At 38.2% G+C, this 20,462-nt stretch overlaps 1 protein-coding gene and 1 long non-coding RNA gene across 2 annotated transcripts; both read left to right on the top strand.

The window, feature by feature from the left end:
* Positions 1 to 5,258: 5,258 nt before the first annotated feature.
* Positions 5,259 to 8,209, top strand: LOC122022584. The gene is made up of 2 exons (XR_006123027.1): positions 5,259 to 5,765; positions 7,450 to 8,209. It is a non-coding gene; the product is annotated as an uncharacterized LOC122022584 (long non-coding RNA).
* A 9,149-nt stretch (positions 8,210 to 17,358) lies between these two features.
* LOC122024927 (nudix hydrolase 12, mitochondrial-like) lies at positions 17,359 to 20,157 on the top strand. Its single transcript, XM_042583664.1, has 6 exons — positions 17,359 to 17,850; positions 17,932 to 18,015; positions 18,367 to 18,481; positions 18,559 to 18,642; positions 19,465 to 19,614; positions 19,707 to 20,157. Exons 2-6 carry the CDS (start codon positions 17,942 to 17,944, stop codon positions 19,881 to 19,883), a joined length of 600 nt encoding a protein of 199 aa, XP_042439598.1. The 5' UTR covers positions 17,359 to 17,850; positions 17,932 to 17,941; the 3' UTR covers positions 19,884 to 20,157.
* Positions 20,158 to 20,462: the final 305 nt, after the last annotated feature.

Genomic DNA, 20,462 nt, shown 5'->3' with positions numbered 1-20,462 from the left:
TTTCATGCACTAGCCACTAGACCATCCTGAGGAGACAATAAAAGGGTAATCATGTGGCAAAAGGCGATTCGCTCGCCCCCAACGCCGCCCGCCAACCCGTCCCTAGGCTAACACGGAGGAGGTAAATCACGGGTGGCTACTAGCCATTAGTGCAAATGGCCAAGACATGGGGGAGGTTATGCTCGGTCACGTCGAGTTTCGACCCCAAGACCTCATGTGACAACACCCCATGCCTTAACCATCTCACCGCCCCGAGGGGACTAAAAGGGTAATCATGATCCTATAAAAGGTGGCTAGAGCTCATGAGAAAAGGTATGTGCATATAACGCATTAAACCCTAATTCTTCCACAACTTTTCCTTATTTTCAAGGACTTACTTGAGCGTCGGAATAGTTGCACTGAGAAATCTCCTAACTGTCATTCTAACCTGCTCTTCTTGATGTGTTCTCTGATAGTTTCTAGTAAAAACCTAAGTCGCATGAATTCTAGACAATCAAAATAAGAATTCAAATAGGAAAACCAAGAACATATGAGCATGGATCTTCGTTTCATCGAGAACATGACATAAGAAAGTAAATACTGTAATTACAAAGAACCTGAATGCAGCGGAATTATCATTATTCTTCGTGTAGAGCTCACCGATCCAACAATCCTACGGAAGAAGAAGAAGGAGAAAAAGGTTGACCTTCCAGAGGAGTTAGGGTTGACGGCGACGAATCCTCTTCGTCAATGGGGAATGAAGAGACGTCTCAAAGATGCCCTAATCCTTTGGGGACCAACTCATTATATAGTGCACATCTATTATCAGTCCATCGATCATAATAGATATGAGACTATAAGTTCATATATATTGAACATCTATTATCAACAAATAGATGATAATAAATGCGAGACTATAGGTTCTACACATATGAGATCCACATCCAATTACCCGAACCCCACTAGACATAAGTTAGATCACTTTAAAGGGTTCGGATCGTATTCACGTGTGTAACTTACAAATAAGCTCACCTAATAGGGATAATTATATCCAACAATTTCTCACTTAGGCTATATGTGAGTTGTATGTGAAATACAAGTAAAATTTTAGTTGATATCAAACTTTATTGGTACAAAATACCCCTGTAAACAATCTGATCCATTAACTTCATTGGTATAGAACTAAAAAGATCATAGCTACTGTATATGATCATAACAGACCCCAACAGTAATCACAATATCAATATCATTAATGACATAAATCAAGATGTGGATGTGTAGAGTGGAAATTACATGAAATGTGATCAATACATGTCAATTTTCAACTGGTCCTAAGATAACCTCAAAAGAGGTCAGATTATATTTGTAAAATACTTTATGCTAAACTGCAATATCAAATCATGATCAACTTTAGGATTCCAAAAGGAATCTTTATCATATTTACAAACACTAAATACTAAATAGCAGTAATAAATGATGATATCACAGTCAGAGTGTCAAACAAACATATAATTTCCCATTAATATTTTAAACTTAAAGTACGTACAATAATCAAAATAAATGTTTGTCTTTATTAATCAACATAGATTAATAAAAATAAATACAGATTCCCACTAGATGAGTGCTTCTGTCATAAGAAGGACTCTCATATTCACAACATGCGCATGAAACACCTTAGGCACCAAGCCTTTGGTGAGTGGATCGACCAACATGGAATCTGTTATGATGTGCTCTACCATAATCTGACAACTCTGAACTCTTTTTTTAACCGCTAGAAACTTAATGTCGATGTGTTTAGACTTCGACGAACTACGGTTGTTCTTGGCATAAAGTTCTGAGGCTTTATTATCACAGTAGATCCTCAGTAGCATGTTAATGTCATCAACAATCTGTAATGTTGTAATGAAGTTACGCAGCCAAATCCCGTGATTGGATGCTTCATAGCATGCTACTAACTCTGCCTCCATAGTAGAAGTGGCTACTAGCGTCTGCTTGACGCTCTTTCAAGATATAACCCTTCTAGTAAGCATAAAGATATAGCCTGAAGTAGACCTCCTTCTATCCAAACATCCAGCAAAATCAGAGTCTGAATATCCAATCACCTTCAAGTGATCTGATATCCGATACGTGAGCATATGTCCTTTAGTTCTTTGCAAATACCACATCACTCTCTTTACCGCTTTCCAGTGTGATGGTCCTGGGTTACTAATATATCTGCCTAACATCCCCACTATAAATATTATATCTGGTCGAGTACAAACTTGTGCAGACATGAGACTTCTCACTGCTAACGCATATGGGAATTGCTCTATCTCTTTTATTTCAAGTTCAAGCCGTGGACATTGCTGCAAGCTGAACTTGTCACCTCCTGTGTCATCGAGTGTACAGTTCTGCATATTATACCTTATAAGCACATTTTCAATATATATAAACCTATTGTAAAAGTCCAAGAATGCCTCTTGAATGATCATGATAAATCTGTATGCCTAAAATAAACGATGTTTCACCAAGATCTTTCATTTCAAAATTACCAGATAAAAATGACTTAGTTTGAAGTAGCAGATCCTTATTATTGCTTGCAAGCAATATATCATCCACATATAAAACAAATATAACAAACATGCTCCCACTGAACTTGACATATATGCACTGATCAACGGGATTCTCTTTAAATCCAAATGAGATAACCACTTTATCAAATTTCCAGTATGTAATACCCCGGTTCTGAGATTCTGGTTAAGTATGACTTAAAAGGTTAGATGGTACTATCCATATCACCAAGGTGCACCTTTCTTTTCGGAAGCCCAAACTTAAGAACTCCAAAGTTAAGTGTGCTTGGCTTGGAGAAATCTGAGAATGGGTGACCTCCTGGGAAGTTTTCTAGGGTGCGTGCAAGTGAGGACAAAGCACGCTGAAATGACCTCTGGTGGTCTGTGGAGCTAGTCGTCAACCCGATGGGCAATTTTGGTGGCGTTCCCGGTTTGGTCCGGGTGGGGCCCGCCTGGGCTGGGGTGTTACACAATACCACTGATGGGACGCCTGTTTTAAACCATAAATGGACTTCTTTAATCTATATACTAGGTGTTTTGAGTCCTTAGACTCAAAGTTCTCTGGTTGCACCATATATATAGACTCCTCTATGTCTCCATTGAGGAGTGCAGTCTTTACGTCTATTTGATGTAGTTCTAAATCATAATGAGCTACAAGTATCATGATTACCCTAAGGGAGTCTTTCGTCGATACAGGGGAGAAAGTCTCCTTATAATCAATGTCTTCTTTCTGAGTGAATCTCTTGGCAACAAGATGAGTCTTATACTTTTCGACATTGCCCCTTGAATCCCTCTTGGTTTTAAATATCCATTTACAGCCAACGAACTTCTTTTCTTCAGGTAATTCGACAAGTTCCCAAACGTCATTGTCTGCCATAGACTTCAACTCTTCTTGCATGACATTAATCCACCTTTCAGGATTAGAGCATTGTTTGACTTCTTGGAAAGATATAGGATCACTCTCCAACCCTATGTCAAAATCATGCTCTTGGAGATAAACATAATCACGAGAATTCGTGGTTCTCCGTTCCCTTGTGGATCGCCTTAAAAGCACTTGTGTTTGAGGTGGTTGAGGTACTTGCTCATCAATATAAGGCAATACTTCAATTTCAGTGACAGGTTCCCCCAATTGCATTGGAGATGTCATAAAAATATCTTGGTTCATTACGCTCACTAGATGTGTGATACCCATAATGTGCGGTATGGTAACCATATCGTTATTGATCGCACTAGTAGTAACCACAAGAAGATCGCCAATGCTTTCCTCAAAAGATATTTTCCTGATTTTATTACTCCCACTATCCTCAATGAACTTGACATTTCCCATTTCGAAGAAGGATCTATTAGAGGGATCATAAAATTTATACCTTCTTGACTTCTCAGAGTATCCTATAAAATTACAACTAACCGTTCTTGAGTCCAGTTTCCTTGCATTAGGCTTGTAAGGCCTAGCTTCAGCTAGACAACCCCAGACGTGTAAGTGCCTAATGCTAGGCTTCTTACCCGTCCACATCTCGAATGGAATTTTAGTTACTGCCTTACTAGGTACTCGAAGTCCTAGCGGAACTAGATGGTGAAATACCTAGTTGAGAATTAGACAAATTTAGTTGGGAATTAGGTTAAGTCCAAAGTGGATCAATTAGGAGCTGAACACATGACATGAGATGGAAAGTCTAAATGGATCACGATTGATCGAACACTTGACGATTGTAATTCTAATATGGAGTTGGTATAAAACTAGGAAGTTCTAATAGAGTATATTTTTGAATGTCATAACTTTTGACTCAGATATCAGAATGAGATAATTTTTATTATACAGCAGAGCTCATTCAGAGATCTATATGTGCAAACTCAGGTATCCGTCGGCTAATGAGTTTGATCAGTCAACTGATGACTTTAGAAATTGAACAGAAACATGTTGATTTGATTGTTCGACTCAACTAATGACATCAATCGACTGATGGTTGATATCAGTCGACTGATAACTTCAAAAATTGAACAGAAGTGAGTTAAATTCGCTTGATTTAATTTGATTGATTGACATCAGTCGACTAATGTCAATTAGAGTTGAACAGAAGTGAGACAAATTTGCTTGCTTGATTCAACTTATTAGATTAGTTGAATAATGGTTTACATCAGTTGACTGATGTTCGAATAATCGATAAAATCAGACAGATTTTAAAAAATCCAGAGGTCGTTCAACAGTCAGTACTATATCAATCAACTGATGTGTAAGAATAGTCAACGAATAGGCAGAAATCAATCACAACCTAAAGGCTTTAAAGAAGGGATTTTGATGAGTTTTCCGTAGCTAATTCTTGAGGGTTTGGAAAGAAAGTGATATTACATTTTCTATCATCAAGAGGTAATTCAAAGAAAAAAAAAGTAAGCAAAGCAAAATTCTTCATTATAAAGATTTTTTCAGATTTTATTTATCTTTGTATTCTCATTTTTTTATTATATTCATGTGCTTAAGATTGTAAGTGATTTTTTCGCCTCCAATGGATTTTTGAGGAGGAGGAAGTTTTTAATGGAAGTAGTGAGTTTATGGAGATAAATATCAAATAAAATTTAAATATTGTGCATATAGAGTTAAATTTGAATCAAATTTATATTGCACATTCAAACGAAGACAACGATGCTTTTTTTTTTTTTTAATAAAAACAACACTTTTTGAAAAATATTATTTATGAGATTTTTTTTATTCCCTCCTCAGCCTTCTCTCCCGCTGTACCGCACGCGAGCGACGCCTAGCCGATTCTCCCCTCTCCTTTCCCCTCCCCTGTCTGGCCAGATCTGGGCGCGGTGAGGTGCGGCGGCCGGCTCCTTAGCCATGGCCGCGAGCGCCGCCGTAGCACTCGGGCAAAGAACAGATCCACCCTCGAGCTCGCTTTCCAGCTCCTTCTCACCGACTTCGATCCCAGCGCAAGAACAGGAGGAGGAGAACCAGCGTAGTGCCTTATATGATCAAACATAGACCACGGTGTCTGGGTTTTCCTAATGACCAGGTGTCTGGGTTTCGCCTGGATTCGCCGTCTTCTTCATTTGGGATGGACGGAGAAAGAAGAGAGTTTGTGATGGCACCTTCCCGATTGGGGAAAGAAGGATGGTAGAGGGATTCTGGATGTGAAGACGGCCATGGCACTGAAGAGCCACAGCAAGGCGTAGAGGCGGCCGGGGGAGAGGATAAACGGCCACCTCGCCATGCTGAGGCGTATGGTTCCCTGCGCAAACAAGGTTTGTGTTGCTATCTCTTTGCTCGTCTTCTGTTCGATTAAATGACTGCTGCTTTTTTTTTGTGTTAATCTGTTGCTTATAAGAACTTCCTACTGTTGCAATTGAGCAACCTTTTCCTTGAAACCTTCATGACTTGCGTAATTGCTCATGTCTGATACGAATAATGTCTTTGACGTCTACTTTGTTGTTGCTCCTGTTATATGAATGCAATGAGCAAGAAGTAAAACGAGATGGAGGATACTGGGAATGAAACAACAACAACAAAATCAGAACACCCTTCTTAGATATTCGTTGAAGTATTTGGTTAATGGTTAATAGGTTTTTTCCTTTGTTTTGAATTTCAGCATCTTTTTGTTTATTTCGTTTGATTGGCTGCTATCATTCTCCCTTATCCATTATGACTTACGGATTCACCAATAATTATTGTAGTTTATTCATGTTTCATATATCGAAGCCAATAGCATTTTGTCTTGTGTCTATTGTTTTAAATTTGATTTATGTTTCCAGGGGCCTCTTTAAAACATGCACCCTTCTTATCGACTATCTATAGGCTTTGTTGCTCCTAATTTTTAGTTTATGATTTTGATTCTAAGACTTCTAAATGTGCACTTTATCTTCTTTTTGTAATCTTTAAGGTTTTCAGTATCTATTAAGATTTTAATTGAAAACTTGGCCAATTCTGGTCTGACTTAAGTTTGTTTGATTTTTCTGACATCATATCAAAATCATAAGATTGATGAGCCAGGAAAGCAACAAAAAAAATCAAGGGCAATTGATGGAAAGAGATGGATTAAGTATGAAATCAGGTGGGATTTGAAGAACCAACTGATTTACTGAAAAATCGAACCCAACCAAAAAATGAGGAACATAACTAGTGATGGAGGGTGACCTTATCTTTGGAAGATAGGAATTGTGTAAAGGCCTCCTTCATCTACCATGTATCTTGTTTGAATTTTTGCTACTTTGTTTTGTTATGTTAGGTGTTATCGTTTAGTTATATTAGTTGCTACCATTTTACTATAGGAGGTGTTATTTGTTTTTGTCCCAAGCAACTAGGTGTTACCATTTGGTCATATATAGGAGGTGCTATTTGTGTATATATAATATATTATCTTAAGACATCATATACATAGTGTAAACTAACTAAATATCTTAGAATCTTACTTTGGTTTCCGCTTTCAATTGAAATTCTGAATTTTACCGGCTAAACTAGTTGACATTTTCTGAATTTAATACTATAGCAAAGACTTTCATTTTAGTTAAAAGTGGCAGAAGTAATCTTCCTGTCATAGATAGAGGTAATTCCTACTTTGGCAGAAGTAAACTTCAAAATTTTTCACATCTTCCAGTCATAGATAGAGGTAATTTCCTACTTTGACGATGAGCTCTTTCACATTGGTTATCTTATGCTTATTATTTTACAGAAGGTCTTGTTCTTGCTTGTTTGGATATTGTATACCTAACCCGAGCTACTGATTTGATGGTAAGATTTACATCTCTTATGTGTGATAAAATATAATTGTCTACATTGATTAAATTTCATAGGGTGACTGAGGTTGCTTTCAGCTCTACAATTTTTTAAAACAATTTTATGCTAACTGTACACCAGGTTACTTGAATATTTGTCTTCATTTATACACAAGACACTATGTTTTGATTTTTCTTCAAACATCTACTTTTGCAGGTTGAAGAAAATGTTGGAGTGTTTAATGGCATGGCAAACATTGTGATACAGAAGTTATCGGACTACTCCCCCCATGTGGAGCTAGAACATGAAGATTATGATACTGGAAAGTCTCTTCTTGTTTCTTTGTCAATTTTTATTTTCTAGCTAGAGTGGGGTTTTTGTTCAAACATCTATTTTTCTTCATCGCAGATGAATGTGAAAAGAAATTGAAAGTGGAGATTTTTTTGATAATTTTTAAGATCCTCCAGCACTTTATCACATTCAGTGTCTTGCTGGAATTTTGTAGCCCGATAAAGTATTTTGAAGAAAGGTAAGCTCCGATCAGATGATCTTGATATGAAACGGGATAGAGTCAAGATTCGTCTGGTCAGGCGATGTGCCTCCTTCAGATTGTGTGGCGGTGGCATATATTGGAGGTCCTTCATCTTGCTTCGGTTGGCTTCGATTCCTTTCTCGGTTAAGATATAGTCGAGGAAGCATCCACTCTTAGCTCCAAATACACACTTGTTGGGTTGAGCTTGAATCCATACTTTCTTTGGATTTGACACGTCTCCTCTATATCATCGCATAAATCAGCAGCTCGGAGAGACTTGATTAGAATGTTATCAATATATATTTCCATATTTCTGCCGATCTACCTTTGGAACACCTTGTTTATAAGTCGTTGATAGGTTGCTTCTGCATTCTTTAGTCCGAACGACATAACATTATAACAGTATATTCCTTCAGCAGTGATAAAGCTAATCTTTTCTTGGTCTTCCTTGGCAAGCGGGACCTGGTGGTAGCCTTGGTATACTTCCAACATGCATATTAATTTGCATCCAGTAGTCGAGTCTATCACTTGATCAATGTATGGTAGGGAATAATAATCTTTTGGGCATACCTTGTTTAAATTTTTGAAGTTCACGCAGACCCACCATTTGTTGTTACGGGGCTTCGACACTAGCATCACATTAGCTAGTCGGCTCGGGAATTAAATTTCACAAATATGCCTAGCTTCAAGTAGTCTATCCACCTTCGCCCGGATAATTTGATTTTGCTTGGCTCTGAAGTCTTTTTTCCTTTGTTTGACTCAACAAACATCTAGGTTGACATGCAATGTGTGCTCCATCACTGTTGGTGAAATACCCGTGAGTTCTTGGGGTGTCTAAGTGAAGACATCATTGTTGCACGTCAAATAGGTCATCAACTCTACTTTGCTCTCTTGGTTCAGATCGGCGGCTACTTGAGTGACGACCTCTAGTTGGCTAGGATTGATTTGCACTTTCTCTTTTTCTTCATAAACTAAGGTCGGAGGAGTTTCTTGAATGGTGTTAACTTCCAACTGTGGAGCTTTCTAGGCAGCACAGGCTTATGCTCTCACTACTTCCACAACACTTGTGGGCTACAAGCTTATCTCATTTTACCTCACCGACCAAGTCGTCTACTAGGAACTTAAATTTCTAGCAAAATGTTGAGACGATGGCTTGAAACTCATTTAGTGTTGGTCGACCTAAAATGATATTATAGGCTGAAGGTCCTTATGAGTGGCTCTTCCCCTAGAGAGATAGCTAGTCAGATTTGTCCGATCAGCTACACTTTATTACCAGTAAACTCATACATGGGCGTTGTTATTGGCCGGAGCTCACTCTTATCTATTTAAAGCTGCTTGAATGCCTTCTTAGAAATGATGTTGACCGAGTTGCCTGTGTCAACAAAAGTACAATGAATATTTTAGTTAGCGATCACAACTTTAATGATCAAGGTATCATCATGGGGTATCTCCACTCCTTCTAAGTCTCTCAGACAGAAACTAATTTCTGGTCCTTGTGCTTTCTCCTGACTACACTCGACCGCGTGGATCTCTAGTCGACGTACATATGATTTTCTGGCCCAGTTGGAATCACCATCGATTGGACCACCCACTATCATATCGATGTCGCCCCAAGCGACATTACTATGATTTTCTTCCTCCCAGGTGGGTCGGCGCGGAGGTTGTTTGGTAGTAGCCGGAGTCGGTGCTTGGTTATTTCTTGGTTGGGGCCTTTGTTGGTTTCGATCGACCCGTACTGGACTTCAACCTGGAAGCCCGTTCGGTCGACAATGACACTGATGGTCAGGGGAAGGGGATCACTAGAGAAACCCTTGATTGTCTGGTCGGCGTTGCTCTTGATTAAAATGGTAGCAATCTTCTGTATTATGGGTTCATAAGCGATGGTAGGTACAAAACATAAGAGTCCATTGCCGAGGCTCGAGGAAGCGTGTTCGCTCAACTTCCACATGTTGAATTGCCTGTGGTCTTGGCTCATGATGTTGTGGCTGATGGCACGGTCGGGGCCCCTTAGGCAGCAAAGTAGAGGGAAGCACTCGACACTCGGACACAATGGCGGGAGCAGCAAGAGCCACCTCCTTCTTCTGGATGAATTGAGCTTCTTCGACGTTGATGTATTTGCTAGCTTATCTGAGTAGATGATCAAAATCCTTCGGAGGTTTCTTAATGAGAGATTGTAAGAACTCTCAATCTGTGAGCCCTTGGAAAAAAAATCACTTACTAAAATCTCTGGAGTGGTTGAGGGGACGTTCATGATCATTTGGTTAATTTTTTTTATATATGCCCTCAACAGCTCCTTGGGCCCTTCCTTAAGAGAAAAAAATGCTTAATGTCGTCTTATGATAACGACAGCTACTAGCAAAGTAATGTAGAAAAGCTTTGCGAAAGTCTTTGAAACAACATATGGACTACTCGGGAGTCGGTTAAATCACCTCTGTGTCATACCAGACAGAGTCTTGAGAAATACTTGACACTTGACCCCGTCCATATATTGATGGAGGATAGTCGCGTTTTTAAATTTGAGTAAATGATCCTCTGGGTCGGTCACCCCTCTATATTCTTTGATCAAGAACGGTCAAAAATGAGTGGACAGTTTATCCTCCAAGATTTCATGGGAGATAAGCATGCTCACTCACTCGGGAGAGCTACTAGTTACTGGGGCTTTGCCTTTATGATGGTCGTGGGTGGGCTCATTTTATGAAAATGAGCCTTGAGGCCTATTCGCTCGCCCCATGCCATCAAGAGGCGTGCGGAATAACCCCCGGTGATACGCAATTAGTGATGGGGGCACGATCGGGAAGCTGGTCAGATGCATATGTACTTGCGGGAAGGCAACCAAGGGAGGCTGGATCGATTGGAACCTGGTCGAGCCTTTCATTCGAGTACCTCGCTCGGTCTAATGACCGACCATAGATACAATCAGCTTGTTCGGGAGATGGCTTTTGGTCGCTGCTTGTTGCTACTGTACCATTTTAGCTGCTCGGGTAGCTATCAATAGTTCTAAATCTTCTTGCGACAGTGTTACGGTGGTGAATCGTCCAAGCTTGTCCATCCTCATGTTTCATATACAGGCGAAGTTCCCACAAACGACGTCAAATATGATCATGTCTGAAATCAGTGGAGATGAAATGTTGGACACGTGGCTCTGGTGTGGACTAAATGAAGACTCTTCACTATGTCCAAGTAACTCCCAAGTGCTCTTGTGTGCAAGAAAAGCATTAGTGATCGGGCCAGGGAAGGCGTTTTCGATGTTGGCCCTCCGACATTCAAGTCAGTGATTAATTTCTGGGAATGAATAGTGAAAAGAACAATAGCGATGAGTGTGTAAAATTATATACCATCTTTGGTGAATACAATCGGTGACTCAACCTTCACTTAGGTGGACCAAGTATCTAGTATGTCCGATCGGGCTATATATCCTATTGACGGGAGCATTCGATCAAATCCGTTAATACTTAACTTCGCACTTTCTCATTACTTAGGTTTGGGGCCCAAGGCCCGCCCAACCAGAGAGTCCAATCAAATAAACTCTCAATATAAATAAAAATACACCTTAACTCGGAATGTTCACTATCTTTTCAACTTTAACTACCATGTCATGCAGACAACCTCTTGAATTTTGACTCGCTTCGGAATCCACCTTCATTACCGTATCATATCCATTGGTTTCTTCAAGGTTTAATTTACCGCAGAGAGTTGAGGGCATCTATTGCAATCGTTTAACACATGTAACAAAGGAAGAGAAACAAAAGCTTGACTGCAAGTCTACCGCTCGAATAGTTTTATCGTAGCACCACGCCAGGGGCTGCTTGGTCCTTATCTTATTTAGCTGCATGCAATCATGCTCATATTGTATTGTTGCTGAGGAAAACATAAATTAATTTTATTTTTTTTACAAAGTTAAATTATATACAAATATCGACATCAGCCGATCAAATTGCTCAACATGTTATCTGGAATTTTGGGTGCAATAACGAACGCTCTAATCCACTTGTCGCATTCCTGTGGACGCGTTCAAATTTAGCATGCATTAAACAAGTATTTCAACTTGTAGTTTTGCTGGGAGGGTGGGTTGTGCGTTCATCATTCCACTATTCAGAATCTGAAGACCATCCTCCATTCCTATTCTAACTCTAACACATTTTTGATAACAATCCAATCTGTCAATTCTGATATAAATCATGTCCTTTTGTCCTCCAGCCAAATGGTCAACATATAGGGGCCGGACAATGATACAGCAATATAATCAAGTTTTTTAAATGGTTAATTACGTAAACTTAACTGATTAGTTACGTATTTAAAGTTGGAATAGGAAGTTTTTTTTCAAATGAGATGATAATTTTAAGATTACTAATTATTTAGATGGATGGCGTTTTCTAATTTATTTTGATAATCCATAAAAAAAAATTATTATGAGATTGTAACCAATGATTTTTTATTAAATTCAATAAAAGCATCTGTCTTCACTATTGGCCACGCCTCAATGACAGCAGTCAACTTTTGTTTTTGTTTGTTTTTTTTGTTTGGCACTTACAAATCAATCCATTGCCGGTATGAATTGATCTTGGCTCAGGATTAGAAAAGCTTCTATTATAAATGAGACCTTAGTTCTCCATTAATAATTTTAAAGTAAATTAATTTGTTTATATTGATTTATATACTTTGAGGATGTGAATAAATATATAGAGAGACTCTCTCTCACGTATGAACACGCATAGGGTGTAAATTTAGGATTCGGATTGCATAAAATCATGTTGACTCGTGTGCGGGCACGACTTGCACGCGCTGAATGCCAGATTGGTCGGGGCAAAATTTGCACAAGTGAAATAAGATTCTGCATTAAAGCAAGATTAATGCACAATCAAAACGATTGTGCAATTCTTGCTCGTCGAAGTGCCCATGATAACATACGAGTACCACTCAGTTTGTCGTGATCATCTGTGCTTAGTGGAAATCATGGTTAGTCATTGTATCCTGGGAAACAGACGACTCGAGAAAGCCTTGAAACATAGTCGGAGGTGGGACAAATCTATTTCAAGGAAACTATGTATCGTATCGGCTGCCTCGCTCATTCTCTCTGCTCGCTCGACCTTTTTGCCTGACCGGCTCTAGCTCGCTCGCTCGACCTTGTTGCTCGAACGACCTCCAACTCACTCAATCATTTAGCTCGCCCGGTCGGCCTCCTGCCCAGCCAACCTCCAGTTCACTTGCCGATCACCCAATTCGATTGACCACTTGTTCGCCTGGTCGCCTGTTTGTTCGGCCACCTTGTCGCTCATCGGTCGCTCTGCCCAACCGACCACTTGGCTCCTTTGCTCGCCCGACCGCATGTTCACTTGGTCACCTGGCTCACCCGCTTGGCTTCTTTGCTCGGTTAGCCCCAGCTTGCTCGGCCGTCTACTTGCTCGACTAATTCGCCTGGCCGGTCTCTCGCCCGGCCAATCGCTCAGTTCGCTCTCCCGACTAAACTCTTGCTAGAAGTTCGCTCGGCTTGCTCGGCCACTGTGAAACCTGCATTCGGCACTTAGCAGACACCATCCCCTACTGGCAGTCTGAGATTATCAGTTCAGGTCATTTGAATAGATAAGTTAAATTTAAGTTTGTATATTTAAATTCGGCTAAATTCCTAAAATCTCTGGTAGATTGTTTTGTCCAACACTTATTTAGATATTTTTTTATAGTTTGTTTCTAGATTATATAAATTGATCCTGTCTGAAAGCGGGAAGGTGAAAAGCTGGGGATGTGGCGGCTTCGTTGATTGACTATAGACCTCGCTCCGCTCTGCAAAACAAGTAACGTTAGTGCCGAGCCAGGAAAGGGGTCCCCGGCGTTGGCCCTCCGATGCTTAAGTCAGTCACCGGAATAGTGAAAGAAAGTGGAGCAACAGTGACTCTAGCGCAAACAGTGAATAACGCGTACCTCTGTCGGTGATGACCCCCCTTTATATAGAGTCCTAGTGGGCGACGTGTACGCTCCTCAAGGCATGGGCATGTTCTCCAATATGCCCTATGAAGGGACATGCCAGGAAAGTACCTCTGACACCATACCTTAACAGGGCATGTATGTCCTTGACAAGACAGTAAAAACTTCTGTTGTACAATCTGCCTGTTGTCCATGCATGGTGTCAGCGACACTATCTTCCAGAGGATATCGAGGCATACATCAATGATCCCGTTGCTTGGCCGAGCGAGGTAGCCGCTCGGTCGGGATACTTCCGCTTTTGCTGACGTCAACTGCTCTTCCCTGTGGTGACTAAGTGTAGTAACGTACCCCTCCCGTTCGGACAAACTCTCCGGTCTTTTTAGCGTCCTATTGCTCAACATTGAGCGTCTAGCTATCTTGCTATAGTATCCGAGCTAGACAATTGACTCGCTCGAATATGTTTCTCGCCAGTCGGGCATTGATTGTCCCAATCAGTCATTGCAATCGTCCTTCATTCAACCCTTTGACACTTTGACGTTGATCACCTGTACTTTGATCTCGACTTTGGTAGTTGACCTCATATAAGGTGGACCTTCCTATATCATCGTATCATAAATAAAGATAAATTACGAGGCCAATTTATAACTGACTGTCATAGTTAATGAGATAGAGAGGATTGTTTTCGTAAGAATATGTATCCATACAAAATTAATCCTCCGTTCTATTATAGCATTCCCTAGGACGTATAAATCTCAAACACTTCAATGGTTAAATGAGTTAAGAGCAGATTGAATTGGACATTATTATTTGACATACTGAGAGTTTAATTGTCACTTTCCCTTTCCACGCGACTATTATTCGGATGGGAAAAGGCAAAGGGAACAAATTTGAATGGTGCTTTCGATCTTTTTCGTTTTCTTAGAGAAAAATGAAAGAAAATCTAATTAATTTTTGTTTTCACTTAATTGTAGCAATGAATGTGATTTCGTGGTGGTCAGAGAGGAAGGTAGCGATGACAGATTGTGGCTGTAGCTGTGACAATGTCTCAGATATAGCGCACTAATAAGGAGAAGGTTTGCCGTGATTATACAGGTCATGCCACGACTAGACACATGCGAGGAGGGACAAGGAAGACGGCGGTACCGGTTGCTCATGGGGCAGATAGAGCAATACATTGTGGCAAAAGACGAATACGCTCACCCCCAGCATCCCTGCCAACCCGTCCCAAGGCCAACACGGAGGAGGTAAATCACGGGTGGCTACTAGCCTTTGGAATAATGACTAGCACATAAGGGAGGTATTTACTTCGGATTTACTGAGATTCGAACCTTAGATCTCATTATGACAACACTCATGTGCTAGCCACTAGACCCATCCGATACATGTAGGGAGATGAAGCATCAAATAAAAGAAATTTAGATTTAATTAAAATTTTTGACAATTCAATTATGAGAAATAAGGATTGAAATGAAAATACTATAAACTATATAAACTAAAATAAAATGAAGATGTGGCTAAAATAAAATTTTAGTTGCAAATTTTTAAAAATGGATAGAACTGGAATCCACCCTAACTCAAGGATAGCTCCGCCCTAGGTGAAATCTATCATCTCAGTAATTTTATACGATCCGCCTTATAATAATTTATAAGAAGATAAATTAAAAAAATTATAATTGAGAAATTTTTTTTCTCAATTTTACTTAGATTCAAAGTTTATCTTATTATAATAATTCTATTTCATACTAGTTAATTCAACCTTGACACGGGAGTATTAATTGTGGCAAAACACGGGAGTATTATTGATGATTAGTCGAGTGGTCAACAAATGTCGATCCTCAAAGTTACGTGGCACCGGATATCAAAGTTTGTAAATTTTCTCCAACTGCTTTCTCTGATCAGAAAGCAGAACGACCAGAATGCCATTGTTTTCATCCTTCTCTCCCCCAATCATTTATTTATTTATTTTATTATTAATGTGACAGGACGCTGTGGCAGAGGTGTGCCACGAATTGAAGTGGAGCTCTTGACTTTTCTAACCGATATGTGAGTGGTAGTACCTTTTTAAATTTATTCTAATATTTTTTTAATAGAATCAATCATTTTTAAAATTAATCAATTTAAAAAAATAAGACATCTGGATTAAAAACAAAAAACCTGCAAGGTAAATCGATAATTTCGTAGTTACGTTTCGGCTGCCGAACCTACCAAAGAAGATTGGGTTTGTGTGGCTCGGTGATCAAGTTTTGGATTAAAAAGGTTGATAAATTTTTTTAAATAGATTAAATATATATTATAATAATTATAAAATTATAATTAATCAATTCAAAATTTTAGTAAGAAATAATAATGAGAAAGGGTATTGTTGATAGGATGGGGCGCTTTTTAATAAAAAAAATTAAAATGGCCTGCCTATTTAGAAAAAATATCCATAAAACTCACAATTATATAAAAAATAATTAGATCAAAATTATTCAAAATAGTTATGGCCATTATAATAGAAAAAAATATTATTTAAACAAAAAAATAAAATAAGATATCATTTTAATTTTTTTAAATGGGATAATAATAAAAATGAGAGGCTCCTATTAATTTTTTTATTTTTGTGCTTATCCTTTTGCATGTAATGATTATAATTTTGATGACTAGTTTAGGAAAAAAAATCAAAAACACAATTCTTATTTGTATTATTATTAAAATAATATTTTTTAATATAAAAATATTATTTAGACATTTTATTTTTTTTATTTTAAAATATTTTCAAACTAAATTTATTTTAAATTATTATATATAGATTTTTTTATTAATTTAATACAAATACCTATTTTTAATTAAATTAATCATTAAAATTATTTCAATTTTATTATTAGAATTATAGATACTAGACAAGTAGCTATTGAAAATTAAATTTCTCCTACTCAGAGCGCGTTGGATTTGTCTGACCTATTCACTTCATTTTATAGAATGAGTCACTTTAACGTACATAATTATAATTATTATAATAATACTAAAATTAAGATAGATGTAAAATATAAGAATATTCATATTAGTTTCTTGTGACTCTATCTAAAATTTAAAATAAATAATTTACTTAAATTTTTTAACCATTATTTTTAGCTACATATTACATCAATATTTTAAAATTATTATTATTATTATTTTTTATTTTATACTATAATTATGATGATAAAAGGTGAATACGCCTCAGCACCCCTACCAATTTATCCCAGAACTAATACGGAGGAGGTAAATCATGAACGACTACTAATCTTTGGAATAGTGATTAGCACATAAGGGAGACATTTACCTCGGCTATATCGAGATTTGAACCCCAGATCTTATGGTGACAACACCTCATGTGCTAATTACTAGACCCATTCGAGGAGATAATTTAATACTATAATTATGAAATGAATAGAAGTAGAGAGATGGAAAAAAAAATGGAAGAAGAGGGATTAAAAAGAAAGATATTATTTTACTTTTAGGTAGAGATTTTATTATTTAAATTTAAAAAATTATTATTTATTAATTTTAAATTTAAAAAATAAATAGTGCACTGAAGATTTTTTCTATTATTTTATTTAAAATTTAAAATAAATTTTTTAAATTGAATAACTGATATGGATAGTATATTTTGACGATAAGAAAAATATGAGCATTTTTCTGCCCTCTGTTTTTATTGAATTTGGGAAAGCGGAGGATTGCGGCGAGCATTTATCTACCCTCTGTTTTTATTGAATTTGGGAAAGCGGAGGATTGCGGCGAGCATTTGTTTTCGAATCCCATCGCGCCTTTGCGTCTCACCATCTTCTTCTTCTCGCAGCTCCCAATTTGGGTTCTGATAGCGGTTCCGTTCTTTCGCAATCGACGATGTTGCTTTGTGCTAGACTTTTAAAAGTCATTTTTAATTGCTAAAAAGTTGATCTTGGGCCGTTTACTTGACCCCATCGACATTAAATACGGTGCGGCGCAGCATAAAGCAACAAGATCAGCAACGGCAGCTTCAATCAGTGAGCAGTTCGAGAATCTCCTGCTTTCCCTACGCTCTAGTGTTTGCTTTGCCGGACGCCTTGTCCAGAAGAGAAAGGAAGGAGGAGCGACTAAGAAAGTTGTAATCTTTGGAAAAGAAGGTGGTTTCCTCTTCGCCTAAAACCATTCTCTAAACCCTGGTGAGTGTTCTAGATCTGGTCGATATATTTTGCCTTCTTTTTGTTATCTCTATTATCCTCCTTAAAGTTGCACGCTTTCAGTTGCTGAATCATGGCGTCCCCTCTGGTGGCTCGGAAGGGTCGCGACCTGCAGCGTTATGAGGATCATCTCCGGCTTGTTGCTGGGTATATTGCTTTTCCTTCTCTAAAATCCGATAGTTTCTAGTTCTTGATAGAAAACTTCAACCTGATAAAATTTAGAAATAATTGTATCTTTCTTTACCTCTCTGTGAAATTAGATAACAACGGTTTGTTGTTTGTTGTTGCGTCATAAGGGAGCCTTTGTCACTGTTCAGTGTTTGGTAGCCTGTCCACATGTTGTAGCAATTCTTTGGAGCATGATGTACAATCTTATCCCCTTTGTAATGATGCTAAAAAAAAAATCCAAAAATAACATAATCATGGCTAAATCATATCGAGATTTTAATTTTAATTTTTTACCGTGTTTATTATCTGATTTCATATTTTGTCTTTCAGATGCATTCCTTATAAGATAAATGAAGAAGCAGATATTGAATCTCATGATGTGATTAACAAACTTGAAGTTCTCATGATCAGTTCACCTGGTCGGCATGATTTTGTGTTTCCAAAGGTAAACACTGCTTATTAACTTGATGTCTAGAGTGGGGCTATTCATGGCTTACTGAACTGATTGAAATTCCGGTGTAGGGTGGCTGGGAGAAAGATGAGACTGCAAGCGAAGCAGCATGCCGAGAGGCTCTCGAGGAAGCAGGAGTTAGGGGAATACTACAGGTGACTATTTGTGTTGATTGAATGAATAATATATGCAAGCAAAGCTAATCCAATCTGTTTTTGTATCTAAAAAAGATGTGTTTTTGAGTTTTTCTCACTGTGTCTTGTGCGTCAATATATCTTTGAACTCTTCTTTCAAGTCGAGCAGAAGACATGGTCTTATAAGCAAAACTTGAATTTCATGAAAAGTAGTCCTAATTGAAGAGAAAGGGATCTATACTAATTGATGCATATAGGAAAAAAAAAAGTTAGATTTTTGATGATTTGTGCAAGATCCACTCGTAAATTTGTGGTCATTTTCATTGCCAACAAGCTTGTTCTCAACAATTACTTTTCTCTTTTTTTTTTGTAATTGGAGGGATCTCAATATTTGCCGGTGCACAACTACTTTTCATGTGATATGTCTCTTGTTCGCTTGCCTCCAACTGAATCTCACATGTGATCTTCTCCTACTGATGCTCTTATAGTTTCAGTCCCACATATTACCTGTCTGAAAGATGCATACTTGTCAATAAATCTTCTAAGAACATAACATGTGCAAAACATCACATCAATTACCAAAACTAAGCAACTTCCTAGCACTTTATTCTAGTGTCATTAGAGAGCATTGCCGACTAAATTTAATAGTTTGTAGCTATCGCCAACTTGGCATGTATATAAAGCATTCAAACCACAAATTGACAAATAAATAAATAAATAATTCTGATATTTCATCTCCCTTGGGTGTATTTCTGATCACCAATCTGCCGATTCAACTATTTTTTTAATATATTTTGTTCAATTGTTTGTGATGCTCATATGGGATTTTATCATTTATGTTAGGAAATTGAGCTTGGTCAATGGGTATTTAGAAGCAAGAGCAGTCAGGTCAGTTGCAGCCAGGAAGGAGGTTGTAAAGGTTACATGTTTGCTCTCAAGGTAACAGAAGAACTCGACTACTGGCCTGAGCAACAAGTACATGGCAGGAAGTGGGTAAGTGCCTTTTTTCCCTCTCTCCAGTAGTAGGCTATCAATAACAACAATACAGAAGTTTGCCGGTTCTAAAACCACTGGCCTTGGAACAGGTGACTGTGGCGGATGCCTATAAACTTTGTCGATATGATTGGATGCGGGAAGCCCTCCACTTGTTTAAGCAGCGCCTCTATAGCAGCACAGTATTGTCGGTTCGCGGGCTATATGAGCCAGCAAAATTCTGCTTCGTGAAGTCTACTGCGGCCGAGCAAGCCATTGCCTTGTGCTGATGGTTGCTTGCAACCCTCGATCTGACTCTGAAGTTTCTTCAGCAGGCAATCTCTGAACTCCGAGTGGTGATTAAGTTGGGAATGGTTCTTATTGCAGCATTCTGGCGTGCTCAAGTGCCTGTTCGAATGTTGCTAATGCTAACAAGCAGTTAGATTGCTGGTAAATATGGTTTTGACTTCATGGACTCAGTAACTATGTTTTGTTTTAGTTGACATCGATCTTGTAGATTTGTCATGGCACAAGTTGAATAAAAGGAATGGCTATATTGTACTATTAGTACCTCTTTGTTTATGGTTTTCGTTTGACTTGTGGAGATCAATGGGGGGACAAAATCTAATAAATGGACGTCGACTTTGAAGTTAATGGACTTGTGAACGAGAATGAGCCAGCAAGCAAGGGCCAACTAGTTTTTTGAAAATAATTATTGCTTTGGAGCCCAACCTAATATAAAATCCGTACTTTCTTATAAGGTAATTATCCAAAGAGTGCATCTAAGATTTCCAAATGTCGAAAAGATATACTTAGATTTCATTTTTACCAAAAGGTTTATCTAATTTTCATTTTACCCATCCCATCAA

The sequence above is a fragment of the Zingiber officinale genome, chromosome 9B (assembly GCF_018446385.1).
Source record: "Zingiber officinale cultivar Zhangliang chromosome 9B, Zo_v1.1, whole genome shotgun sequence".
NCBI lineage: Eukaryota > Viridiplantae > Streptophyta > Magnoliopsida > Zingiberales > Zingiberaceae > Zingiber > Zingiber officinale.
The sequence above is the reverse complement of the archived record's forward strand: the minus strand, read 5'-3'. Positions and strand labels throughout refer to the sequence as shown.

What these genes read in the sequence shown, in the direction of transcription:
- LOC122024927 (XM_042583664.1), top strand. Translation starts at nt 17,942, where the DNA reads ATGGCGTCCCCTCTGGTGGCTCGGAAGGGTCGCGACCTGCAGCGTTAT. An exon ending in GAGTTAGGGGAATACTACAG is followed by an intron (nt 18,643 to 19,464) that starts GTGACTATTTGT and finishes CATTTATGTTAG; the next exon opens with GAAATTGAGCTTGGTCAATG. An exon ending in AAGTACATGGCAGGAAGTGG is followed by an intron (nt 19,615 to 19,706) that starts GTAAGTGCCTTT and finishes GCCTTGGAACAG; the next exon opens with GTGACTGTGGCGGATGCCTA.